Genomic DNA, 25,017 nt, shown 5'->3' with positions numbered 1-25,017 from the left:
CGTACTTCTTGTTATACATGAAGACCAAATGTGCAACACATGCATATTTAGTTAGAGCCTAAAGTTATTGTAATATTCAGAACTAAAATAAATATATTTACAAATATGGTGTACTGCAGGGAAGAAATATGAATGACCTTGTTTAAGAAACATTCTCCTTCCTTAACTCTAAAAATTGCTCACAACAAAAAAGTTGTGACGCCCATTTAAGAGGTTCGATTGCTAAGTAAAGAAAGCCTTCACCAAGAGATTTCAGCAATATTCTGATTAACCGTAACCAAGGGGCTGCAAGCAACCCCACGTGTGTTTTGCAAAGTACTTCTTAATTTTATTTTATATTCATTTTAGAAAAGAAGTCTCACTGTGTCACCCAGGCTGGAATGCTGTGGCACAATCATAGCTCACTGCAGCCTCGAACTCCTGGGCTCAAGTGATCCTCTTGCTTCAGCCTCTCACATAGCTGGGATTTCTGGAGGAGGCCACTGCGCCTAGCCAAACTACTTTCATTTGTCAGTTTTTAGTTGGGGAAAACAGAAAGTAGGCAAAGTTTGTTCTTTGCATTATTGATTCTTTGCCCCACTCCCACCCTGTCACCTTTTGTTGTTGTTGTTTGTTTGTTTTGTTTTTGAGACAAAGTCTTTTGCCCAGGCTGGAGTGTAGTGGCATGATCTCGGCTCACTGCAACCTCTGCCTCCTGGGTTCAAGCGATTCTGGTGTCTCAGCTCCCCAAGTAGCTGGGATTACAGGCGTGTGCCATCTCACCCAGCTAATTTTTGTATTTTTAGTAGAGACAGAGTTTTGCCATGTTGGCCAGGCTGGTCTCGAACTCCTGGTCTCAAGTCATCCACCCGCCTGGGCCTCCCAAAGTGCTGGGATTACCGGCATAAGCCACCGTGCCCGGCTCTTGATCCCTTTTTGAATCCTTTGCCTTCTGGGCAACTTTTCCAACCTTGAGGACTGTGATTGAGAACATGGTATATGGAGCCATCAAGACTCAGATTCGAATCCTAGTTCTGCTACCTACCTGCTGAAGGCTGGGAGCAAGTCATTTGAACTCTGTGTTTTGGTTTCACCAAAGTGAACCATCTTTAAAGTGGGAATAAGAACAGCAACAAAATAATAACAATTATTATTCATTATATTAATATAATATAATGAATTAATATTATCTTATAATATAGTGGGTGAATATTACTATTCACCTATTTCATTATGAGGATTGTGCAAGGATGGAATGAGACGATGAAGCATTTAAGCATAATTGGTAGCGTAGATAAGTGCTAAATAAATGGTAGCTATTCTGAGCCACCCTCTGTCCTCTTACAGCAAGGAGTTACCAAATGCATTGAGTTGTTAAAGGTATATCCCCAGGAAATCCCCATGCAGAGGAGCCTAATCCAGGGTCAGAAATGACTTTCAGTTACAGCTGAAATCACCCTGGCCAAGTTTTCCTCTTCCCCTCTAGCTTGCTCCTTTCTGCTGGTGTCTTCTACTGTCCCTAACAGGAGCAAAGGCTAGAACCCATGCAAGCCTCTTTTGCTTTCCTCTGACCCTGCTAGGGGTGAGGTAAGAGTGATCGGAGTAGATGGAGTAGGATTGGGCTTGTTAAATATATTCCCCTGAACTTCTTGGGGTCATTACGGGAGCAATTAACAGCAGCACTGCTCCAAGTGAGAGAGTCTCAGCCACCAAGTTCACCTTTAGAGTTTTTGGGTAAGGCAGATGCCCACATCCCACCCAGAATAGGGAATCCAAATCTCAGTTGCCTGGTAAAGAAAAGCTCTCCCAGCAATTCTGGTGACCACCTAAGGGGAGGCCACTGTCACATAATTGGCAGCATAAGTATGTGCCAAATAAGCATACCAGGATAATGAGATCCAGCACAGGGATTAGCTCAGGCACTGCCTCTCCACAAACTTCCCCTGAACTTCAAGTTCAACCAAGCACCTATGTTCGTTCTCACAGCAATCTTCTCCAATGCATGCATGTCTTTCTTAGTATTTACCATGTTATATTAAAATCATCCATCTATCTATCTATTGGTCTTCCTCATTAGACATGTAACTCCTTGAGGGCAAAAACTACATCTTTTCCCCATTTTTTTTTTTTTGTTTTTTTGTTTTTTTTTAGATGGAGTCTCACTCTGTGGCCCAGGCTGGAGTGTTGAAGTGTGGTGGTGTGATCTTGGCTCACTCTAACCTCCACCTCCTGGGTTCAAGTGATTCTCCTGTCTCAACCTCTCGAGTAGCTGGGATTACAGGTGCACGCCACCATGCCCAGCTAATTTTTGTAGTTTTAGTACAGATGGGGTTTCACCATGTTGGCAAGGCTGGTCTTGAACTTCTGACCTCAAGTGATCTGCCCACCTCGGCCTCTCAACGTGCTAGGATTACAGGCATGAGCCATCGTGCCCAGCCCTTTCCCCCCTATAAACTCTACCTCTGCCTCCTCTAAACTACCCTTATAACTATACCTTTGTTCCCCCAGCCCTGGCCCTGGTCTGGATGGCGGTTGGTGCATAGTGAGTGCTCAGTAAATGTTTGCTAAACTAGTTCAACCCACTATTCATCTAACTTAATCCCTGCAACATCTCTGGGATGTTGGAGGAATTTCAGTCTTCACAGATGAGAACCTGGGGCCCTGGCAAACTAAATACTCTGCTTCAAATCACAGAGCTGGGACGTGAGCCCAGATTCCTCATTCCAAGAGCAGCTTCTTTCCATTGCACTGCAGTAGCCCACTATCAGCACCTTCCCTTGAAACAGTAGTTGGCAAGACTGAAGGGGCAGAAGTTCTGGGTCAGCTGAATTCAACCTGGTACATCGTGACAATACCTTTCATTGGAACTCCAGCACAGATGTTGTCACCTGTGGACAAGTATAGTTTACTAGCAATAGAATATGCCTTTTGAGTTAGGAGGTTCCCTACGACAGGTCAGGCTCTGAAAAAGACTGTTAAGTCTAAAGTGACAAACTACCAACTACTTAACCACATACAGTTTAAGTTTCACAAAAGGATTACAGATGCTAGCAGCACTGCTTTTGTCCCCTCTGTTTTTTTTCCAGCTGATTTTAAAAATAGCCAAACTTGCTTGCATTTTTGCTTTCTTATTTTATCATAAATACATTTGTGGCAAGTTACTGACTCAAAGATCCCGTACACACACACCTAGACTAACAATCACTCAAGAGCCAGACTAACATGGTAGTTGAAAAGCTGAAAATGCAGGCACTTCTTTACTGAAAACGGGTTCTTGTGGAGCCATACACAGTAATGGTCTTTGGCAGAAAGGTCTGTCTCCTGTCTAGGCCAAGGGCCTCATTAGCACCAATCTGATCACATTTCTGTTACTTGTATCACTTCTGAAGAGACTCTGTTCTCTTTCATCTCTGCGATATTTATCTAAACTGCAGAATATACTGTCTCTTCTTAGTCTGGGGTAGTGGTGGGGAGAATGGGACATTATTGCTTTATTAAATCTATTCTAGGGGTATATGGTTGCCTAAGTCCCTAGAAAATCTGGAATGAGTGGAATGTTTTGAAGGTAAGGCTCTACCCTAGAAGGAATTTCTTGGGTGGTAGACTGGAGATGCTATGGTGGTGAATTGACACACAGAGCCCTCTCTTTCAACTCCACCCTGTCAATCAGCCTACTGTCGACAAGCTCTTCCCAAACTCATGCCCAGCCCAAGAGTCCATAATAGAAAGAAAATAAACATGGAAGGGAGAGAGAGATGGGTTCAAGTCCCAGCTTCTCTATTCCTAGTCTTAAGGAGCTAGTTTTAAGGACTTCCCTTGTCCCTATTATGAGTTTTTAATCTTTGAAATGGAAATGACATTGATTATAAAATGGGGGACAGATGCATGTTATATGCAGCACTTTGCAAATGATAGGACCTTGTATAAAACCTAACTGTCTTTTTCATTAATTGTGGGCAAGAGCTAACCCAAATGGATGGGGGCGACTTTAGAGAAACGGCATCTGTACTTACAGTTCCAAGATCAGGATGTAGGACGTGGGGGACTCATAGGTATCATGGAGAGTGATGTACTGAGGGTGCTGTAGGTGCTGAAGCAGGGCAGCTTCGTGGGCAGCCTGTTCTTTCTTCTTCATTTTTTTACTAACAAATTTCACAGCCACATCTTTGCGGGTAGCTTTGTGAATGCATTTCTTTACTATAGAGAAACGGCCTCTGGAAAAACAAAAGGGAAAGTTTGCCCACAATCATCAATTAACTAGATATATTTTATTCATGGATAAGTAAAGTTTTGTGTGAAGTGGTCAGATAGATTTTATTAGGAGTCCTGCTCTCCTATATTTTTAGTTATAATGTTATTCAGAAAATCCAATTTCCTTCTTTAGCATTTTAGGTTTCTTGAGATGTCAAAAACTAATATATTATATAATATAATTATATTATACATTATATTTTTATATATAATATAAAGCTTTTTTTTTTTTTTTGAGACAGGGCCTTGCTCTGTTACCCAAGCTAGAGAGCAGTGATGTGATCATGGCTCACTGCAGCCTCGACTTTCCAGGCTCAAGCCTCTTGCCTCGGCCTCCTAAAGCCCTGGGATTACAGGTGTGAGCCATTATGCCTGGCCTAACGAATGTAATTTTTTAAACCAACATTTTTCTCTGCCATTTTAACCATCAACGGCAGTTCAGTTTTCTTTTCTAGGCAGAACACATATTTCTGTGAAATACAACAATAGAAACAGCAATAATGTTAAAGAAGGAGGAATTCTACTCAATGATAATTTAAAAAACATTTTTATTGTCTTTTTCTCCTTCTCATACATACCAATTCTACTTCCTTCAAGGTCTACCACAAATGCTACCTCTTTATGGGGCCATGACATGATGAAAAAGCCAGACTGTAGAGCCACTGCAAATTGGAATTTTTTTTTTTTTTTAATTTCAATAGGTTTTTGGGGAACAGGTGATGTTTGGTTACATGAATATGTTCTTTAATGGTGATTTCTGAGAGTTTGGTGCACCCATCACCCAAGCAGTGTACACGGTACCCAACGTGTAGTCTTTTATTTCTCACCACCGTCTCACCCTTTCCCCCGAGTCCCCAAAGTCCATTGTATCATTCTTACGCCTTTGTGTCCTCATAGCTTAGCTCTCATTAAAAACATTTTTAAAGAGTCCACTGTTTCATTTTATTTTATGTTTGTTATCTTTTTATTATGAAAACTTTCTAATATACACAAAAGTGAAGAAAATAGCAAAATAGATCTCCTATGCAGCCAACTTCAATAATCATGAACATTTTAATCAATTTTGTTTCATCTATCTCTTTTCTATTCGCTGCTTTCTTTTTCCCCTGGAGTATTTTAAGCAAATCCAGATATAATGTCATTTCACTCATTAACACTGCAGTTTACATCCCTATTGACAAGAACACTTACAAATATATAACCACTCTGCCATTATTACATCTGACAAAATTGCCAACTCCTGAAGTAGAATGGTTCCCAGATACAGCTTTTGCCCTGTGGAAGGTGGCAAGAGAGCTCTGTAGGGGTACAGGTCAGCAATGGGGCAGATGAAGGGAGGGTCAGCAAGGTGATAAGGCAGCACCATCCAAGCCCTGCCCATGAGGTGTCCTAACCCACAAGCAGAGGAGTGAACAGTCTGAAGACCAGCCCATTCCTCCAACAGTAATGGGTGTGTCGTGGCCACCATGAAGATCATCTAACTGCCTCCTTGACCTGGCTCTGTGCTCAAAAGGCAACTTTTTAATAATACTTTTTTTCCCATCATATATTTGCATAAAATAAAATAATGTGCTAATAAGGCCAGGTGCAATGGCTCATGCTTGTCATCCCAGTGCTTTGGGAAACTGAGACAGGAGGATCGCTTGAGCCCAGGAGTTTGAGACCAGCCTGGACAACGTAGTGAGACCCTTTCTCTTTAAAAAAAATTGTTTTTTAAAAATAATGTACTAATTAGTAAAACAAGTCTTAGACAAGTATTTATTGAACATATATTATTTACCAAATATCATTCTTGGCACAGTAAGCAAATATTTGGTCAAAACGGCAGTTTTGTTTCACATTATAAATTAATAAATTGCCATTCTGGTTTTTAACAGCGCTCTCTTTGTGAGTTTGATTATCATAAGTTATTTCTTGCAGAGCAGTGAAATGGAACAACAAAAACAATTGAATGTTGAGGATAGCTCTCCTGAATTTAGTGGCCACGTCAAGGTACTGCTAGCTTCATTTTTAGAAAAAGGTTTGTAGTTGTCAAAGTTATGCAGCCCCATGGTTAAAAAAGTCAATTATTTTTACAGGTTTGTTATTAAAAAAAAACTCATCCCCATTTTTCCTTCCCTGGAGTCTTGCTCTGTCACCCAGGCTTGAGTGCAGTAGCATGATCTTGGCTCACTGCAATCTCTGATTCCCAAGCTCAAGTGATCCTCCAACCTCAGCCTCCCAAGTAGCTGGGACTACAGGCATGCACCACCATACCTGTCTAATTTTTTGGATTTTTTTTGTAGAGATGGGATTTAGCCATGTTGCCCAGACTGGTCTTGAATTCCTGAGCTCAAAGTGATCCACCCACCTTGGCCTCCCAAAGTGCTGGAATTAGGCATGAGACACCGTGCCTGGCCTGACAGGCAGTTTAATACATCAATTTAATATAGTTTAGCAGATTATTGAAATATTTACTTATATGACTCTCAATTGTATGCTTTGAGTGGCTACTTCTTCATTTTTCAGTTTTAATTATTTCTGTTGACATCCCACTATGGAAGATGAGATTTTAGCCTCCTTCCTCCCTCTGTCCCTGCCACATAACTACTATCCGCATCCACTGTCCTCCCAATAAGATTATAATCAATATTCAGTGTCTACATTACTACACCATGTCTATGCTATTCACAGTTGAGCCTCTAGTAAACTATGAATACTTTTCCTTTTTCTGACAGAATGCAATATTCAATCATTTCTGACAAAGAGTGCATGGGAAGTAAATTGTTTCAGACTTGCATATCTGAAAATTTGTACTTATTCTACTTTTATACTTGATTGTGAATTTAGCCAGGTATAATCCAGTTGGACATTTTTTCAATCACAATTCTGAAGGAATTATTCTGTTGCCTTCCAATTTCTATTGTTATTGGTAATGTTAACTGTTAATGTCTAAAGCATTATGATTCCTAATCCTTCATGACCCCTTTTCTTCATGGAGAATTTGTAGGCTCTTCTTTCTTCCTAAGTTTTGAGAAATTTCACAATTATGTGCTGCAGTATGATCTATTTTCATCCATTAGGTTGGGCACTCAGGTGCTCTCTCAATTAGTAAACTCATGTCTTTTCATTCTGGGAATATTTTATTTTTTAGAAATAATTCCTTCTTCTCTCTATAATTTGTTCTATTCTCTCTTTCTGGAATTTCTGTTTTTCAAATTGGACCTTCTAGTCTAAGTCCTCTAATTCTTCTTTTCCTATTCTATTTCCCATTTTTTTTCCGGTTACTCAGATTTCTGGGAAATTTCCTCAACACTGTCTTCCCACATTTCTATTAAGGTTTTCAGGCCAGTTGCTGTGGCTCACGCCTGTAATCCCAGCACCTTGGGAGGCCAAGGTGGGTGGATCACCTGAGGTCAGGAGTTCAAGACCAGCCTGGACAACATGGTGAAACCCCATTTCTACTAGACATACAAAAATTAGCCAGGCATGGCGGTGCGTGCCTGTAATCCCAGCTACTTGGGAGACCGAGGCACAAAAATCGCTTGAACTTGGAAGGCAGAGGTTGCACTGAGCCAAGATTGTGCCACTGCACTCCAGCCTGGGTGAAAGAGCAAGGCTCTGTCTTAAAAAAAAAGGTTGCTTGTTGTTTTTTGTTTTTGTAGAATTATGCTCTTTTTTAAAAATAATTTCAATATTATCCTTTATCTAAGGATACTAATGAGAGTTTTTGGAAGTCTTTTGCTATATAGTGTGTTTACTTTCTTCTACTTTTGTTTTGATGTCTGTCTTTAATGTTAAAGATTTTCCTCAACTGTTCAGAAATTCTTAGTAGTTAATTCATTTCACCTGGAGGATATTTTTTGCTAGATTTAGAATTCTTGGTGGCCAGCTCTTTTCTTTCAGCATTTTAAAGATGTTGGTTCTGTTGTCTTCTTGCCTCAATGGATTCTGATGAGAAATCTGCTGTCATTTGAGTCACTGTTCTACCTGAATGTGATATGTTGTTTTTTTCTCTTGTTTCTTTCAAGATTTTTTTTCATATATTTGTTTTCAGCAGTTTGATTATAATGTGTTCTGGGCATGGTTTTTGTTTGTTTTTTATTTAGGTCACTAAGCTTCTTTAAAAATTTGTGTCTTTTGCCAAATTTGGGACATTTCTAGTCGCTATTTCTTCAAATTTTTTCTGCACAAATCACTTTTTTCTTTCCCTCAGGAGTTCTAATGACATGATTGTCAGACCCTTTGATATTTTTCCATGGGACCCTGGGGTTATGTCTAATATTTGTAAAACATCTTTTCTCTCTATTCTTCATGTTGGATAATTTATATTTCTTCTTCTTCAATTTCACCAACTCCTCTGTCAGCTTTGTTCTGTTATTGAATCCATGCTGTAAATTTTAAAATGTTAGATATTATATTTTTTGTTATATAATTTTCATTTAAAAATAATTTCTATTTCTCTGCCAATAACTTCTATCTTTCCATTCATTTAAAGAGTGTTCACCTTTACCTTACAGAAGATGGTTGTAATTGCTACTTTAAAGTCTTTGTGTGATAGTTCCAATATTTGAATCACCTCAGAGCTGGCATCTGTTGATTGTTTTCTTTCCGAAAATTTTTTAAGTTTTTTCCTGCTTTTTGTAATGTTGAGCAATTTTAGATTGTATCCTGAACATTTTGACTGTTATGTTGTGAGACTCTGATTCTGTTAAAATCCTCTGGAGAAGGGTGATTTTTGGTTTATTTGTATGTTTTGGTCAGTAATCAGCTTGGTTAGGTTCAGGCTGCAAGTTCCGTCTCACCTTCTGTGGGAGGTGGTTCTGTTGTCAGTTCAGTTTTCAAAGTGTTTACTATGCTTTTAGGTCTGCCCCTTGTGAGCACCATACAAAGATTAGTCTGAAGCTAAACAGTCACTGCGCAGTAGTTCACATCATAGTCCCGTTCTTCTCAGAGCCTTGCTATACTTCTTTGAATGTGCCTTATACATGTACAGCCGGAAGGTGGCCCAGGATTTGAGTCATTTCATATAGAATTAGGAGATCTTCTTTAGCTTTCTCCTGAGATTTCCCCCACATTCTTTATCTCCTAAGTGCCCCTTTTTGAAGTTGTCTGGCCAGAAAGATGGGATTCCCTCAGAGGTTTAGCTTCCTGCACTGTCATGCAGTTTCACATGACTGCCCTTGGGGTGAAGTAGTGACAGTAAGGAGACAGAAAAAAACAAACAAAGCATGAATTATTCTGTTCTCTCCACTCAAAGGGTTCCCCTTTCTTTGTCCTTTGGCCAGAAATGTGGGTTTTTCTGGAGTTTTTGTTTTTTGTGCATGCTACATAGTTCTTTGATTTGGCCCACACTTGTATCAAAGCTGGGGAGATAAAGGAGAAAAGAGGAAAGAAGAAAAAAGGAAGGAAGGAAGAAGGGAAGGAAGGAAGGAAGGAAGGAAGGAAGGAAAGAAAGAAAGAAAGAAAGAAAGAAAGAAAGAAAGAAAGAAAGAAAGAAAGAAAGAAACTGCTATTCTCCTTGTCATTAGCCATTCCTCAAGTTTTTACTTTTCTTTCCTTCCTTTTAGTTTTTTGAGACAGGCTGTTGCTCTGTCGCCCAGACTGGAATGCAGTGGTGCGATCTCGACCTCCTAGGCTCAAGCAATCCTCCCACTTCAGCTTCCCAAGTAGCTGGGACTACAGGTGTGTACCACCATGCCTGGCTAGTCTTTTCTTTTATTTTTTTTTAGAGATGAAGTCTCACCATATTGCCCAGGCTGGTCTTGGACTCCTGGGCTCAAGTGATCCTCCTGCCTCAGCCTCCCAAAGTGCTGGGATTATAAGCGTGAACCACCACATCCAGCCCAAGTCTCTTGACTTTCCATTCTCATCTCTATTATTTAATTTAATACCCAGGTATTGCTTTTTGTATCTTGTCCAGGGATTCTGGTTGTAATCAGTGGGAGATAAAGGCTACAGTGGGTTTACTGTATCATGGCTGGCATTGGAAGTCAGCTCATTTTGAAAGTTCAGGAATAAAAATGTGTTTGGTGGCAGGGCATGGTGGCTCACAGCTGTAATCCCAGCACTTTGGGAGGCTGAGGCAGGCAGATCACCTGAGGTCAGGAGTTTGAGATCAGCCTGGCCAACATGGAGAAATCCCATCTCGACTAGAAATACAAAAATTAGCTGGGCGTGGTGGCAGGCACCTGTAATCCCAGTTACTCGGGAGGCTGAGGTAGGAGAATCGCTTGAACCTGGGAGGTGGAGGTTGCAGTAAGCTGAGATTGCATCATTGCACTCCAGTCTGGGAGACAGACTGGAGTGTCTAAAAAAAAAAAAAAAAAAAAAAGAAAGAAAGAAAAGAAAAGAAAAGAAAAAAGATGTTTTAGAAGATCTGAGCTTGTGGGTGAAACCTGTCAACTTTTACTTTACTACAGAGTAATTTGACCAGACTGCTCAGATGGGAAAGCTCCATAATCAGTACCTTTAAGTCTTTCCTTTTGGGCTGGTTAGAGTTTCCGGAGAAACAGCCCCCTGCTTTCTGCCTAGAGGGTGAAACCCTGGCTGTCTACCTCTGGAGGTCCAGCGGATAAGAGAGCTGGGTTCTGAGTACCCAGCATGCATACATTCTCATATTGTCCCTGTTTGCAGAATGGCTCCACTGCCTTCAGCTGTGCCTGGTGACCCCAAGGGCAGGGATGCTCCATTTTTCCCTTTCCAGAAAATAAAACTTCATGCCGGGCACGGTGGCTTATGCCTGCAATCCCAGCACTTTGGGAGGCCAAGGCAGGGGGACTACTTGAACCTGGGAATTTGAGACCAACCTGGGCAACATAGGGAGACCTTGTCTCTATGAAAAATTTAAAAATTAGCTGGGCATAATGGTGTGTGTCTGTAGTCCCAGCTCCTTGGGAGGCTAAGAGGATCACTTGAGCCCAAGAGGTCAAGGATGCAGTGATTGAGCCACTGCAGTCCAGCCTAGGTGACAGAGTGAGACCCTGCCCTAAAACAACAACCACCACAACAACAAAAGAAACAAAGAAACAAGAGAGAGAGGAAGAGGGAGGAAGGGAGGGAGAGAGGAAAAAAGGAAGGAAGGAAGGAAGGAAGGAAGGAAGGAAGGAAGGAAGGAAGGAAGGAAGGAAGAAGTCTTTTCTTGGATGACAAAAGACAATCACACAGATATTTGAAGCTGGGGAGCAGATTTGGAGCCAGCTTATCCCTTGAGAATGCTGACCCATTGCCTGCATAGAATCTAAAAAGGTAGGACCAGGTCTCCAGGTAAGGATGGCAGGCTGAACACAGACATCAGTTTTCACTCCCTTCTGAGACACAACTTCTCAAAAAATTTTAGCCAATCCTTTCAATTTTAGCATCCCCCTTCTCCCTACTTCCAGAAGTACTTGATGCTCCTAATACCTGAGCCTTTGGGTAATTCTGCTGCAAAAATTACACTAGCCCTCATTTGACCCCATGACTGACTGACTCAGTTCTTCAAGATCATTTATCATTCTTTCATCTGTTTTTCTGTGTCTAATACTTTATTTTTGTCTCGTCTTCCAATGTCCTCATTCTTATATGCCTACTTAAAAAAAAAACAAAAAACCCTTCATTGTAGTTTCAATGAAGTTTAGGAGGAAGTGAAAATAGATGCCTGTGTTCAACCTGCCATCTCACCTGGAGACCTGTATAGCAATGGGTATAGGCAATGGTCAGCATTTCCAGTGACAACCCCCTGCCTTCTTTATACTGCATTGTTGCCTATATAGTTCATTCCTGGTTAAACACACCATACTCAAGTGCCCTTTCCTTCTATGGATGTGCTGTAGGAGAGAACATATTCCTTCCTGCACTGTGGTTTTTTATAGTATTTAATTACCAGAGCGCTCCTTTTAACAGAATAGTCACAAAGGCCCAGAATTCCAGTTTAGGTATGATGGAGAAAGTCGATTCACTTCTATGGCCCTGAAACAGATATCTTTCCTGTGTCTCACATTAACATCTCTATGTATTATTTTGGCCAGGTGCGGTGGCTCACACCTGTAATCCCAGTACTTTGGGAGGCCAAGGTGGGTGGATTTCTTGAGCTCAGGAGTTTGAGATTATCCTGAGAAACATGGTGAAACCTCGTATCTACAAAAAAATGCAAAAATTAGCTGGCTGTGATGGCTCACGCCTGTAGTCCCAGCTACTTGGGAGGCTGAGGTGGGAGGATCACTTGAGCCTGGAAGGTCGAGGCTGCAGTAAGCAGTGATCACACCACTGCACTCAAGCCTGGGCAACAGAGTGAGTCCCTGTCTCAAAGAAAAAAGGAAAAAGAATAAGAATTTCCATGTATTATTTCTATTCTGTTAACGTACAACATTTTGAAAAGATCTTCTGAAAATATGAGGACTATTCTTGGGAGAGAGGAAAAGCTTCAGGCTGTTAGAGACTTTAAAACAAAAACATTGATTACTTTTGAACAGATAGGAAAATTGATCTTCCCTTTGAGAAATATCAAACTAGCCATCTGTTTTAGCTAAAACATGCCTTAATCTATGGCTAATAATAGCAAACGCATGTCTCCAGGAGGAATTAACTGGCACATCCAGGTGATGAAACCGATTTCATTTAGAACTAGCTGGGGATTTAATTGGCCCATTATTGGGGGTCATGTTTAGCTTCACAAATTTCAACCTAATAGAGCAAAGTAGATTTCAGTTACTAGAGCTTATTTTGGACAATAATCGATATGATGAGAAACAATATATACTAGTAAAACAAGCCCAGGCTTGGAGTTGGGTAGCCCAGAATTTGAATCCTGGCTCCACACCTCCGAGTTGTGGGACCTTGAGAAAGTTACCTAACCTGACCCTGAGTTTCCTTTACTGAAAATATACTTCAGGCTGGGTGAGATGGGTGGCTCACGCCTGTAATCCCACACTTTGGGAGACTGAGGCGGGAGGATTGCATGAGCCAGGAGTTTGAGACCAGCCTGGGCAACATAGTGAGAACTCCATCTCTACAAAACAAGAACAAAAAATTCTTGTAAAAGTTTGCCAGGTGTGGTGGTGTGCACCTGTAGTCCCAGCTACTTGGAAGGCTGATCACCTTCCTGCAAGCCTTGGGGGATCGCTTGAGCTCAGGAGATTGAGCGTGCAGTGAGCTATGATAGTGCCACTGTATTCCAGCCCTGGTGACAGAGACAGACCCTGTCTCAAAAAAAGAAAAAAGAAAAAAGAAGACAAAAAGACAATATACTCAGCTGGGTGTAGTGGCTCAGGCCTATAATCCCAGCACTTTGGGAGGCGGAGGTAGGAGGATTGTTTGAGCCCAGGAATTCAAGACCCGCCTGGGCAACATAACAATACCCAATCTCTATCTTTAAAAAAAAAAAAAAAAAAAACGAAAAAAGAAAATCTTCTCAAACAGTATCTCATAGTGTTGTATGGATTAAATTAAATAATGTTTGTGTATTAAGCAGTAGGGCTCAAACAAATAAACAAAAATAACATTTGTATGTAGGATCTGCTTAGTATCTAGAATACTATAGATACGGAGATCCTCATTATCATCATCATCATCACATACATTTCCTTGGCTTTTTTCTTCTGTTTGGCTACACAAAGAAGACAGGAAAGGAGAGGTAGAGTTTGTTTTTGATGAAAGGTGCTGTCACGGAAGGCAGGGAATGACATGGTGACTCCTGCCCAAGACACAGGAATAAGGACCATTTGGCTTCCTCTACAACTTCTGTCACAACCACGCCAGCTAAAAAACGTTATGCTTCACTGAGAGACGCCAATCAGAGATAGAGATGATGTCGATGGCCCATTGTTAGTGGGTATTCTTTAATTTATACATCCGGGGGGATGATCTTACGGGTGGGCAACTGTAAGATCTACCCACATTCCCTCACACAGACCACCTGGAGGCCAAAGCATGCATAGGGATGAACCCCTTTTGTTTCTTTCCCATCAACTATTTTGTGGGCCAGGCGATAGAGTTTTAATTTTTCTGTTAAAAGTCATATTTGTATCTATTTTATTTTTGAGGACACACTAAATGTTCTCTAACCAAAATACTGCAAGTGAGAAAGAGAGAGAAAGAGAAACATATGAATGTGTATATGTGTGGCAGGGGGAGGACTGGGATTACAAATCCTCATAGAATAATGAATGTGCTTGGTGCACGGGCAATATAGAGATCTATACCCAACAATTAGTGATTTTACAGTCTTCCCAGGAACATATGGAAGTTTTTACAAAAATTAATCACGTGCTACTCATAAAGCAAGTCCAAACAAAAACCAAGGAATCAGTACCATATAAATTTTCTGACCACAATGCAAATTAAGTCAGAAATCAGTAATAAAAAGATACTTTTAAAAACTCATACATTTAAAAGTCTCATATATATATAAACATGTTTCCATTATAATGAGATCAAATAAAAATTCATGGTTGGAGAAAACTACATACAACTAATAAGGAAAATACTGCATATCAAAACTCAGACCTATAGCTAAAATTGTAGTTTGAAGAAAATTTTGGGCCTTAAATTTTCATATTAGAAAAGAAGAAAGGCTGAGAATTGACGAATGAAGCATCCAACTTAAGAAGTTAGAAAAATAACAGTAGAAAGGGCCAGGTGGGTGGCTCACGTCTGTAATCCCAGCACTTTGGGAGGCCGAGGCTGGAGGATCACCTAAGGTCAAGAGTTCGAGACCAGCCATGACCAGCATGGAGAAACCCCCGTCTCTACTAAAAATACAAAATTAGCCGGGCGTGGTGGCACATGCCTGTAATCCCACTACTCGGGAGGCTGAGGCAGGAGAATCGCTTGAACCTGGGAGGCGGAGGTTGCGGTGGAGCCGAGATTGCACCATTGCACTCCAGCCTGGGCAACAAGAGTGAAACTCCACCTCAAAAAAAAAAAAGAAAAGAAAAGAAAAAGAACAGTAGAATATATAAATATTTTAGTTGTTTTCTTGCTATGGAAAGAATTGCATTTGTAAGAGAAATAAACAATGACAACAACAAAAAGTTATTATTCTGATGTGATGTTGCTAGGTGTTCATGAATGAAGGAATAGAAAACTGTGTCATTACCTTCCAATTTCATTCAACTCAGTGTAAGCTGAGTCAAAATTTTCCTTCCAAGAAATGGTGGCACCATCAGCAGCAGCATCTTCGGAAGAGAGAGAATCCATTTACAATATCGAGGATGTCATATAAGAATAAAGAAAAAATTAACAGAAAAGCTCCAGAGCAACCCCAAAGCAATTCTCATGACCAAATATGGAGTCTGACTCAGTGGGAAAATGCCATGATTCTCTGGAATGTTATTTTTAAAAATCTTCCAAGGGGAAACTGACATGACAGAGTTGGCTTCTCTCTCCCATCTACTTAAACAAAGGGAAAACTCAGCACAATCAGAAATATGACTTCTGGATATTTTAAAAGATAAATTTGGGAGAAAAATTTAAAAGGGATAAAAGAACACTTTGAAGGCCTAGAAAAGCTGGTGAAAATCAGGGGTGTAAGGAGGATGCAGAGAGTGAAGGGAAAAGTTACAAGGTCAAGAAAGGAGAAAAGGAAAATACATTTTAGAAATTTCTCTTTCTAGCCTGAGCCACATAGCAACACCCTGTCTCTACATAAAATTAAAAATCAGCCAGGTGTGGTGGTGTACACTTGTAGTCCCAGCTTCTCAGGAGGCTGAGGTTGGAGGATCACTTGAGCCCAGGAGGTCGAGGCTGCAGTGAGCTATGATTGCGCCACCACACTCCAGCCTGGGAGACAGAGCGAGACCCTGTCTCCAAAAAAAAAAAAAAGAAAAAATTATCTTTCTTATCCCACTCTTCTCAGGCATTAATGAGCTTATCTGGTATACTGAAGGATTTAACTTAACCCACAATATATGCTTGAGTAGATTCTTTGGCAGTATTACCTTGTGTGATGTGTCAATTCCTTGGCAATGATTCATGCACGCGTGCACATACACACACACACACACACACACACACACACACAGCATGCACAGCAATACGCATTTGTGTCATCTGTTGGGGACCAAGGGTCACAAATAGCAAAACACACAGCATTATCTGGGGCTGGAGCAAGTGAGCGGCCTGGGAGGATAGGGGTCACACGAGCAGCCTGGCTCGGCTGACCCTGGAGCCAGTTCCCTCAGGTTTCCCAGAGCACAGCCTGGCTGAGACTGAAGGCAGTTTATCCATCTTGAATTCCAAGGAAACAGAGACCCAGGGCCTAGGTTTCTGCATGAGTCACAGGCTCGTGGGAACAAAGCCAAAGTCACTGGGAGAAAACTGGACTGACAGTGGGGCTGCAACTGGAGAGCATTTCTGGATTCAGGTCGGGGCAGAGGTGACTTAGAGGGTTTCCCAAACCCCTCTGGAGACTCCAGAATTCCCTTAACCCTAAAGCACACAGGTCCATTGGCTTTCGAGTACAGTCAGCCACCCCCTACCCACTGTTCTCCCTAGTACACACAGACCACTCCCTTGCACTGCCCGAAGTCTCACCATTTGGAGATTTCTTTCTTTCTTTCTTTTTGTTTTTGTTTTTTTGTTTTGTTTTGTTTTTTTTGAGACGGAGTCTCGCTCTGTTGCCCAGGCTGGAGTGCAGTATCTCAGCTCACTGCAAACTCCGCCTCCCAGGTTCACGCCATTCTCCTGCCTCAGCCTCCCGAGTAGCTGGGACTACAGGCGCCCGCCACCACGCCCGGCTTGTTTTTTTTTTTTTTTTTTTTTTCGTAGTTTTAGTAGAGATGGGGTTTCATTGTGTTAGCTAGGATGGTCTCGATCTCCTGACCTCGTGATCCACCCACCTCAGCCTCCCAAAGTGCTGGGATTACAGGTGTGAGCCACTGCACCTGGCACTAAATTAATATTTATAAAGTACCTTTGATTTATAATATATGATGACTATGACTTATATACCATCTATATGTTTTCGTTTTCTTTTTCTTTTTTCTTTTTTTTTGATACAGAGTCTCCCTCTGTCGTGCAGGCTGAAGTGCAGTGGTGTGATCTCGGCTCACTGGAAGCTCTGTCTCCTGGTTTCACACCATTCTCCCACCTCAGCCTCCCAAGTAGCTGGGACTACAGGTGCCTGCCACCACACCTGGCTAATTTTGTTTTTGTATTTTTAGTAGAGACAGTTTCACCGTGTTAGCCAGGATGGTCTCTATCTCCTGACCTTGTGATCTACCCGCCTCGGCCTCCCAAAGTGCTGGGATTACAGGCATGAGCCACCGCGCCTGGCCTGGAGATTTCTTTAGGATAGCCAAGTTTTCTCTTCCAAAATGTCCCTGAGACGAAGATGATTTGGGCAAAATAAGAACCTTATTTGTAAAATACTCATATTTAGCTAGCTATATGTGTATCTTAGTTAATTTTTCAACAAATCTACATAAAATTATATCCATGTTGAAAAAAAATTCTAGGATGATTGGGGGTGAGGAAACTATGAAATCCTCACGTTGTAGTGAAGCCCTTCAGCCAGGTTGCTTTTCTCTCCCCCATTTGAAGTGGGTGAGTCCCTCATGCAGGGAGGTACGTTCACGGCTGGCAGGGGTGCCCGGGTGGGAGGAGGCTTTGTTTCACTGTCTCAGAAGAGGGGCAGAGAACATCCATAGGACTCGTGACTCCTGCCTGTAACTCTCCTTTCCTGGGGCATACTCAGTCCCGGGGGAACTTGGCAGATGCAGGGGTAGGCATCGGTGCAGACCTAACATTTGCCCAAGACGCTTGCAGCTATACTTCACAGAAACATTCTTCTCAAGCCTCTAAAATGTTGCCTGACTGGAGCCACCAGGTGCCTCTTGCATGGTGGCCTGACATGTCAATGTGCCCATGAGTCTGTGACAGGCAGCCAGGTGTCTCGCCCCCACTGCCTGGGGGGCCAGGGCTGGGCTGGGACTCACCATATTCTGGAAGTCGCACAAACTCCGAGGGCTCGCTGGGAAGGCTGATTCCCCAGGGGTTACTGGCACTGACTCTGAACTGATAAGGACACCCGGGACTAAGGTCTTCGATGACGAGGTAAGTGTCCAAGGTCGAAGCCACCGACTGCTGCCAGATCTGAGAACCTAGTGTACGGTTTCCCAGGAGAGGGAAAGAGAAAAGCCAAAGGGATATTGTTTCAAAGACCTTCAGTGAACAAAGAAAGGAAAATAGACACATTCAATTCAAGGGATGCTTGTGGTTACCATGTCAGGCTCTCAAAGCCTGTAGGCCAACTATGGTAGTTTGGGTTCAATTTCCTACGTGACGGAATAAATGGTGAGAGATGTGGAAGAAGCTGGCCTACAGATTCTGTTTACTTTCAAATGTGCAAGTGCCAGAGTGAGAAGACATAGATAATACAGAATTTATGGAGGACACACAAGGTAAACTTTTAATAAGGCCAGAAGAGTATATTTTTAATTAATAACATGAGAGAAAATATGCATTTGGGAACTGAAACAAGATGGAAATTAACATGCGTTGAATACTACGTACATGTAAAATCCTGTGGAAGGTGTCTTCAACATAATTCTCTCATAGTTAAATGAGATTTAAGACAGAAAGTTAATTCTGTCTTAAATCCACAGAAATCCAGTGAGGTAAAGGACTAATCTTACTTTACAGATGTAGAAACTGAGCCTCAGAAATATTAAACAATTTGCCCAAGAGAACTTAGAGAGCTGAACTATGAACTGGTTAATGCTAAGGTAAATATGAACTTTCTAAAATGTGTCTCCCAGCTCACTATTAATACTTTTGTGCTAACCTGGGAGACACAAGAGTGAACAGCTTAAGAAGGATGCAGAAATAAATGGGTTGATAACTGCATAGGGCCTGTTTAATAAAAAAGAAGGAGAAAGAAGAGTTAAAATACTAAGCATAATGAAAAGTAGAATAAAACAAATGGTTTTGGTTCGGGGGATAGGGTAGCAAGCACTTGCTTTCAGTTCAATTGTGTAATTCCTAATGTGATTCAGAGTAATTGTGTTACGACTCTGAATAACTGTGGTTGTGTTATTAACAATTAGAGCGATCTGGCAGCTTCTATTTTAACTAAGTCTTCTTGCTAACTAGATGGAAGTCTCAGTTGTTTCTAACTGATGAAGAAATATATTCACTTTTAGCATGTAAATGTAACAAATTTTAACAGTTTAAATTGCACAATATTAAAAGGTACAATTAAACAATATATATTATCTTAATTTTATCTGGGGGTAGGTAGGGGTTATAGAACTTCACCCATACTACACTAGTTATTTCCCTGGGAGAAAGATTACAAATAAGCCAAGTAGACATCTGAGTTCTAGTGCTAGCTCTGCCTCTCATTAACTATAACCTTGTGTTTCTTAACGTTCTTTAGGCCTTAGCCTCCCCCTCTGTAAAATGGGCTTGATCATCCCTGTCTGGATGATCAAGCGTGTTAAGTAGGGATATATGCATGAAGGCACCTTGAAACCTGCCCTAGGTCATAAATATGTCAGGGAGGTTTGGATCATCTTAGCCAAAAGAGCTACTGAACATCTGGGATTAGAAGGCAGCTGTAACCTGGCACTGAGGCCTCTGAATTGAGTTGGAAGACACAACTTCTGAAAGATGAGGAGGCTAATATGTTTACAATTCTGAAGGACCTCCTAGAGATGAAGAGAAGACAGGAAAACAAGAGCCAGAGGCCGGGCGCCGTGGCTTATGCCTGTAATCCCAGCACTTCTGGAGGCTGAGGCAAATGGACTATTTGTGCTCAGGAGTTTCACAGCAGCCTGGGCAGCGTAGTGAGACCCTGTCTCTACTAAAAATACAAAAATTAGCCAGGTGTGGTGGTGTGCACTTTAGTCCCAGCTACTCAGAAGGCTGAGGTGGGAGGTTGGCTTGAGCCCAGGAGGTGGAGGCTGCAGTGAGCTGACTGCACCACTGCACTCCAGCCTGGGTTGACGGAGCCAAACTCTGTCTCAAAAAAATAAACAATAAAAATAAAGGAAAAGAAAAGTGGCTCATGCCTGTAATCCCAGCACTTTGGGAGGCCAAGGTGGAAGGATCATGTTAGCCTTGGTGTTTGAGACCAGCCTGGGCAACATAGTAAGACCCCGTCTCTATTCAAACTTTTTAAAAAATGGTTAAGATGGTAAATTTCACTGTGTGTGTGTGTTTACTACAATTTTAAAAACAAATGTTTTAAAAGAAGAGAAAAGACAAAGTAGAGCAGAAGATAGTGCACCTTCCTCTCTGTACTCCACAGTGTAACCGGAAATAGTGCAGTTTCCTGTGCTAGACGGGGGCAGCCAACGGAGAATCACGGAGGTGCAGCTTCTCTCCTGGGCAATGGGGCGGTTAGGAGCTGCTGGAACACCTATAGAGACAGAAATCAGGATCAGGTGCTATTTCTGCAGAACTTGGCATTGTACACCAAGGTATAAGGTCATCTAGGAAACATTACCTAACCCATGTCGCAATTTTTTCCTGCGACCTTCTCCGCCAAGTGGCATACCTTTCTCCAGGCCCAAGGCAGATGTAGGAGACACACCATGCTGTCTGAAGTTCTTCCTTGGGCTAAATACTGCACCTTGAAGATAAAACTTGGCCAGGGAACTAACATGTTGATAGTAGGTTTATGGTAGGCCACAGACAGCTCTTAGATTTGTTCTCATCTCATTTGCCAGAACTTTATTGTTTTTGAATTTTTACAATGGACATTTTCTCCCCTATGTCGCAGGGAGCCCTTACAATGTTCACATAAAATGTAGGACCAGGTGTGCTGGTTGACACCTATAATCCTAGCACTTTGGGATGCCAAGACTGAAGGAGCAATTGAGCCCAGGAGTTCGAGACTCCATCTCTACAAAAAGTTTAAAAAATGAGCTGGGCATGGTGGCACATGCCAATAGTCCTAGCTACTTAGGAGGCTGAAGTGGGAGGATAGTTTGAGCCTGAGAGGTTAAGGCTGCAGTAAGTGGTATCATGCTACTGCACTCCAGCCTGGGCGACAGAGCAAGGCCCTGTCTCAAGAAAAAAAAAGTTTGACTAACATAAATTGATAGAGACAGAAAGTAGAGCAGTGGTGGCCAAGAGGCATTGGGGAGGAGGGAATGGGGAGTCATTGCTTAACAGGTACAGATGCAGTTTCAGAAAGATGGGAAGGTGAAAAAGTTCTGTGGATGGACAGTGGTGACGGTAACCCAAAAACGTGGATGTACTTAATGCCACTGAACTGTACACTTATTTATTTATTTTTAAACTGTACATTTTAAGATGGTTAAGATGGGATGGGCACAGTGGCTCATGCCTGTAATCCCAGCACTTTGGGAGGCCAAGGTGGGAGGATCACGTTAGCCTTGGAGTTTGAGACCAGCCTGGGCAACATAGCGAGACCCTATCTCTATTTGAATTTAAAAAAAATGGTTAATATGGTAAATTTTATTGTGTGTGTTTTACTGAAATTTAAAAAATAAACGTTTTAAAAAGTATTGTAGAAAACACAGCAGAATCCCATCTCTACAAAAATGCAAAAAAAAATTAGCCAGGTGTGGTGGTGCATGCCTGTAGCCCCAGCTAATCAGGAGGCTGAGGTGGTCGGATAGCTTGAGCCTGGGAGGTCAAGGCTGCCATGAACAGAGATCATGCCTGGGCAACAGAGCAAGAACCTGTCTAAAAAAAATTATTTCAAAAGGTCTGACTAACAAAGACGCTGTACCTTGCACTTTGACTGTTGCGGACGTCGATGTGGTCCCGTGGTCATTTGTTGCTATACAGGTATAAATCCCGCTGTCTTGGGGCATCAGATTACAGATCTTCAGGGTGATTTCTCCAGAATCACTAGGGACACCAAAAGGATGCTCTTCAGACTCCAGGAATGAGACACTTGACTGCTGCGTAAAATCCCATAGGGTGGGCACATGGCATGCTGAACGGACAGTCCTCAGGCCCAAGGTCAGTCCCTGGTCCGTGAGCTACCTACATACCTTGGTGATCACCCTGTCTCTCTACATCTCCAGATGGCCATGCCCATCTCTCAAGTTTGTTGTACATGAGGGATAAAATAAGGAATAAAATGACATAAGAATTACAGCATGGTTTGAAATATATAAAGTCATATGCAAGTTCTGGCTCATAGTATTATTAGTATTATTACCACTAGCAACTTTGTCCTAGAATATTTTCAGTTTCACAAACCGATAATGAACGATGGAAAAAAAAAGGAAAGACTCCAAAATAAACATATTTTAAGTATTCCAAATTCTAGATGTGGGATCCTTAAAATAATTAAGTGAATTTCTAAGAAAGGGTAAATTCCATCACCTAAATGATAACTTCCCCATTCATCCCAACATAATATATATTCTTCCCCAGGGGAGAACTGCTCTGAAATACAGAAGTCACAGTCAGCTCTGCCCCCTCCCCAGGGTTATGATATCCCCTGGCGCTTTTCATGATCCTCACCAACCACTGCCTCTCACACTAGGCTTCTTGGACCCACTGATATTTTGTGATCTGGCCAGTTAGTCTTTGCTGGGAATACCAGGGAATGATGGTCTTCTTCTTTTTCACATACACGCAAATTAAGTCAATGAATGACAGTTTCTTGATTCTAGGTGCCTCTTCCACTAATGTTTCTCAAGCATCTAGGGCTTGCTACTGCTTGTCCACTGTAAGCAACAGTACACAAATCCAGTTCATAATTGGTAACAATAAATGCTGACAGAATGATTGGGAGGCAGTCAGCTAAGTTTTGTTAAATCGACTTTGTGTGTAGAAGCATGCTTGCAGCTTGATTTTCTACTGCACATTTTGGAATGAGTCGTTTCTTTTTCTAATAACATTGTTCTTAGGTAAGGAATTAAACATCTCACTGTTTCACAGTATCCTGAAGGGCACAAAAAGTGTCAGGATGTCCAGATGTGAGGATTACATTTGTACTACAGGTCTGGAGCCTTCACCACTTAATCAGAAGTCTAAATCTTCTGACTCAGAGATTTACTTGGGGATCTGTAGGGAAAGATCATCTACCAGGGTGAATGTAAGGCAGTGACTGTAAAAACTCTTCGTAAGTATGGTGCATGCTTGACCTGAGATACAAAGGTTTATGTTTTCCCTGTTTGTTGAATGTGGGTCCAGAGCACAGACTTTACAAACCATTCTGTTGGTCCCAGGTATGTCGACGTGGTGCTGAGCACCGTGGGACATGCGTGCTGGTGCTGCCACAGGTGTGTCCGTCAGGCTGCAGTGTGAGTGGCAGAGGCTGTGACTAACACTTGCAGCATTGAGTCTCCTCAGTCTCCCTCTAATCAAGGCCAAGTGTTTGCCCTAGAACAGGCTCCAGGGCAGCTATTCTCTTGCAGAGCCCAGTCGCCAGAGCAGATGTTGCACCCCAGATTCAGCCTCTCAGTGCTGTGCTAAGGGGCTGCTGGTGCTGACGTTAGGGCAATCAGCTTACCAAGAGGAGACGGTGTATGTGGCTGAGCTGTTGTCAGTGTCAAGGATGTTCTGGTCTGGACCCTTCCAAGTGATGGTGGGCTTTGGCCGCCCACAGACTTTGCACTGCAGCACCACTGTGTCCCCAAGCAAGCAGGTGACATCCACCAAGGGCACAAGGAATTCTGGGGCCACTATGATCAAATCAACATACATTCACATCATTCAGAGCAAACAGAATAAAACAGCCATTTTTTTTTTAACACACCACTCTCATTTCCCACCCATGTCATGTAATGATTCAAATAACTTTCAGCATAACACTGCAGAGTCATCTGGGTCTCTTTAAAAAGTGTTTAAAAGTAATAACTATTTATTGTAGAAAAAAAGGAAATATAAACAGAAAGAAAGAAAAGTTCCATAATATCATAATCCAGAGATAGTTACTGTCAGCATTCTGGTATATACCCTTTTGGGCTTTATATAAACAGACTTCTTGTAAAAATTGGATCCCATTATATATATTGCAAGCTTTAGTCTTTTCATCTAATAGTTTATCATAAACCTCTTTCCTCGTCCATTGATACAGAACTATATCACCATTGCTTACAGCCAGTGCTTTAATGCTGGATTAACTATAGTTTATTTAACCAATTTCCATTTCCAATTGCAATGCTTTTTAACTCACCTTCTTGGATGAAATTTGGATTTAAGATCTGAAAAACAAAAAGAAACAGAAAATTGCTTGAATCCTAAACTACTAAAAGAGAATAAGGGACTTCACCCTATTGAATAAAAACAAAGTACAATTTAGGGAGATGAGGCCTGGAGCCCAACTTCCCATTGTGTTGTGACTGTATTACTGTCACATTAGTAAAACCTCTCTTTAGCAACAATTGGCACTTGATTTACTCCGTCTAATCCAGTTGCTCACATTCCTGGCTGGCAGCGTGCAGCCCCAGGCAGGTTTATTGTAACTTGGAGCTCTGCTAGCAGAGATCTTTCTGTCCTCCCTCTTCTCAGTTGCTTTTCTTCCCTTCACAAGCAGAAAACCCACTCTCCTGGTCATGATGCACTTAAGCAATGCGGTGGCACTGATTCTTCCTAGCATCATAAACTCAAAAATAGAGAACCTGAGACCTATCAAACTGGAAGGGTCATTGAAATTCACTAACACAGTGGATTCCTTCCAAATGTCCTCCCTTTACCCTTCGCCCATTCCCAGGCAGGGGAAACGACTCTTCAGGCAGCTAAACACAGAGTTCCTCTGGATGAAGGGGAATAAGAGAAGTCCTGTCTATCTCTTCTTTCTCAAGCATGATCTCCTATAGCCCAGGCCTGCATGGGGCAACTTGAAACCCCTGACCCAACCATTCTAACCCTTTCTGCTTCATAGGTGAGACAATG

The 25,017-nt window shown here is 41.9% G+C and overlaps 1 protein-coding gene across 5 annotated transcripts in view; it reads right to left on the bottom strand.

Annotated features, from left to right (window-relative positions):
- Window positions 1–25,017, bottom strand: part of KALRN (kalirin RhoGEF kinase) — a 645,945-nt gene that overhangs the window by 3,088 nt on the left and 617,840 nt on the right. For all 5 annotated transcript variants that reach the window (XM_023214951.2, XM_023214959.2, XM_023214965.2 and 2 more), the window contains 7 exons: window positions 24,299–24,326; window positions 23,633–23,804; window positions 21,893–22,014; window positions 20,420–20,551; window positions 18,126–18,290; window positions 15,287–15,365; window positions 3,993–4,193 (listed from right to left, as the gene is read on the bottom strand). In XM_023214951.2, the coding sequence (XP_023070719.1) occupies window positions 3,993–4,193; window positions 15,287–15,365; window positions 18,126–18,290; window positions 20,420–20,551; window positions 21,893–22,014; window positions 23,633–23,804; window positions 24,299–24,326 (899 nt within the window). The remainder of the gene's footprint in view (window positions 1–3,992; window positions 4,194–15,286; window positions 15,366–18,125; window positions 18,291–20,419; window positions 20,552–21,892; window positions 22,015–23,632; window positions 23,805–24,298; window positions 24,327–25,017) is intronic.

This window comes from Piliocolobus tephrosceles, chromosome 2 (genome assembly GCF_002776525.5).
Source record: "Piliocolobus tephrosceles isolate RC106 chromosome 2, ASM277652v3, whole genome shotgun sequence".
Taxonomy (NCBI): Eukaryota; Metazoa; Chordata; class Mammalia; order Primates; family Cercopithecidae; genus Piliocolobus; species Piliocolobus tephrosceles.
The sequence above is the reverse complement of the archived record's forward strand: the minus strand, read 5'-3'. Positions and strand labels throughout refer to the sequence as shown.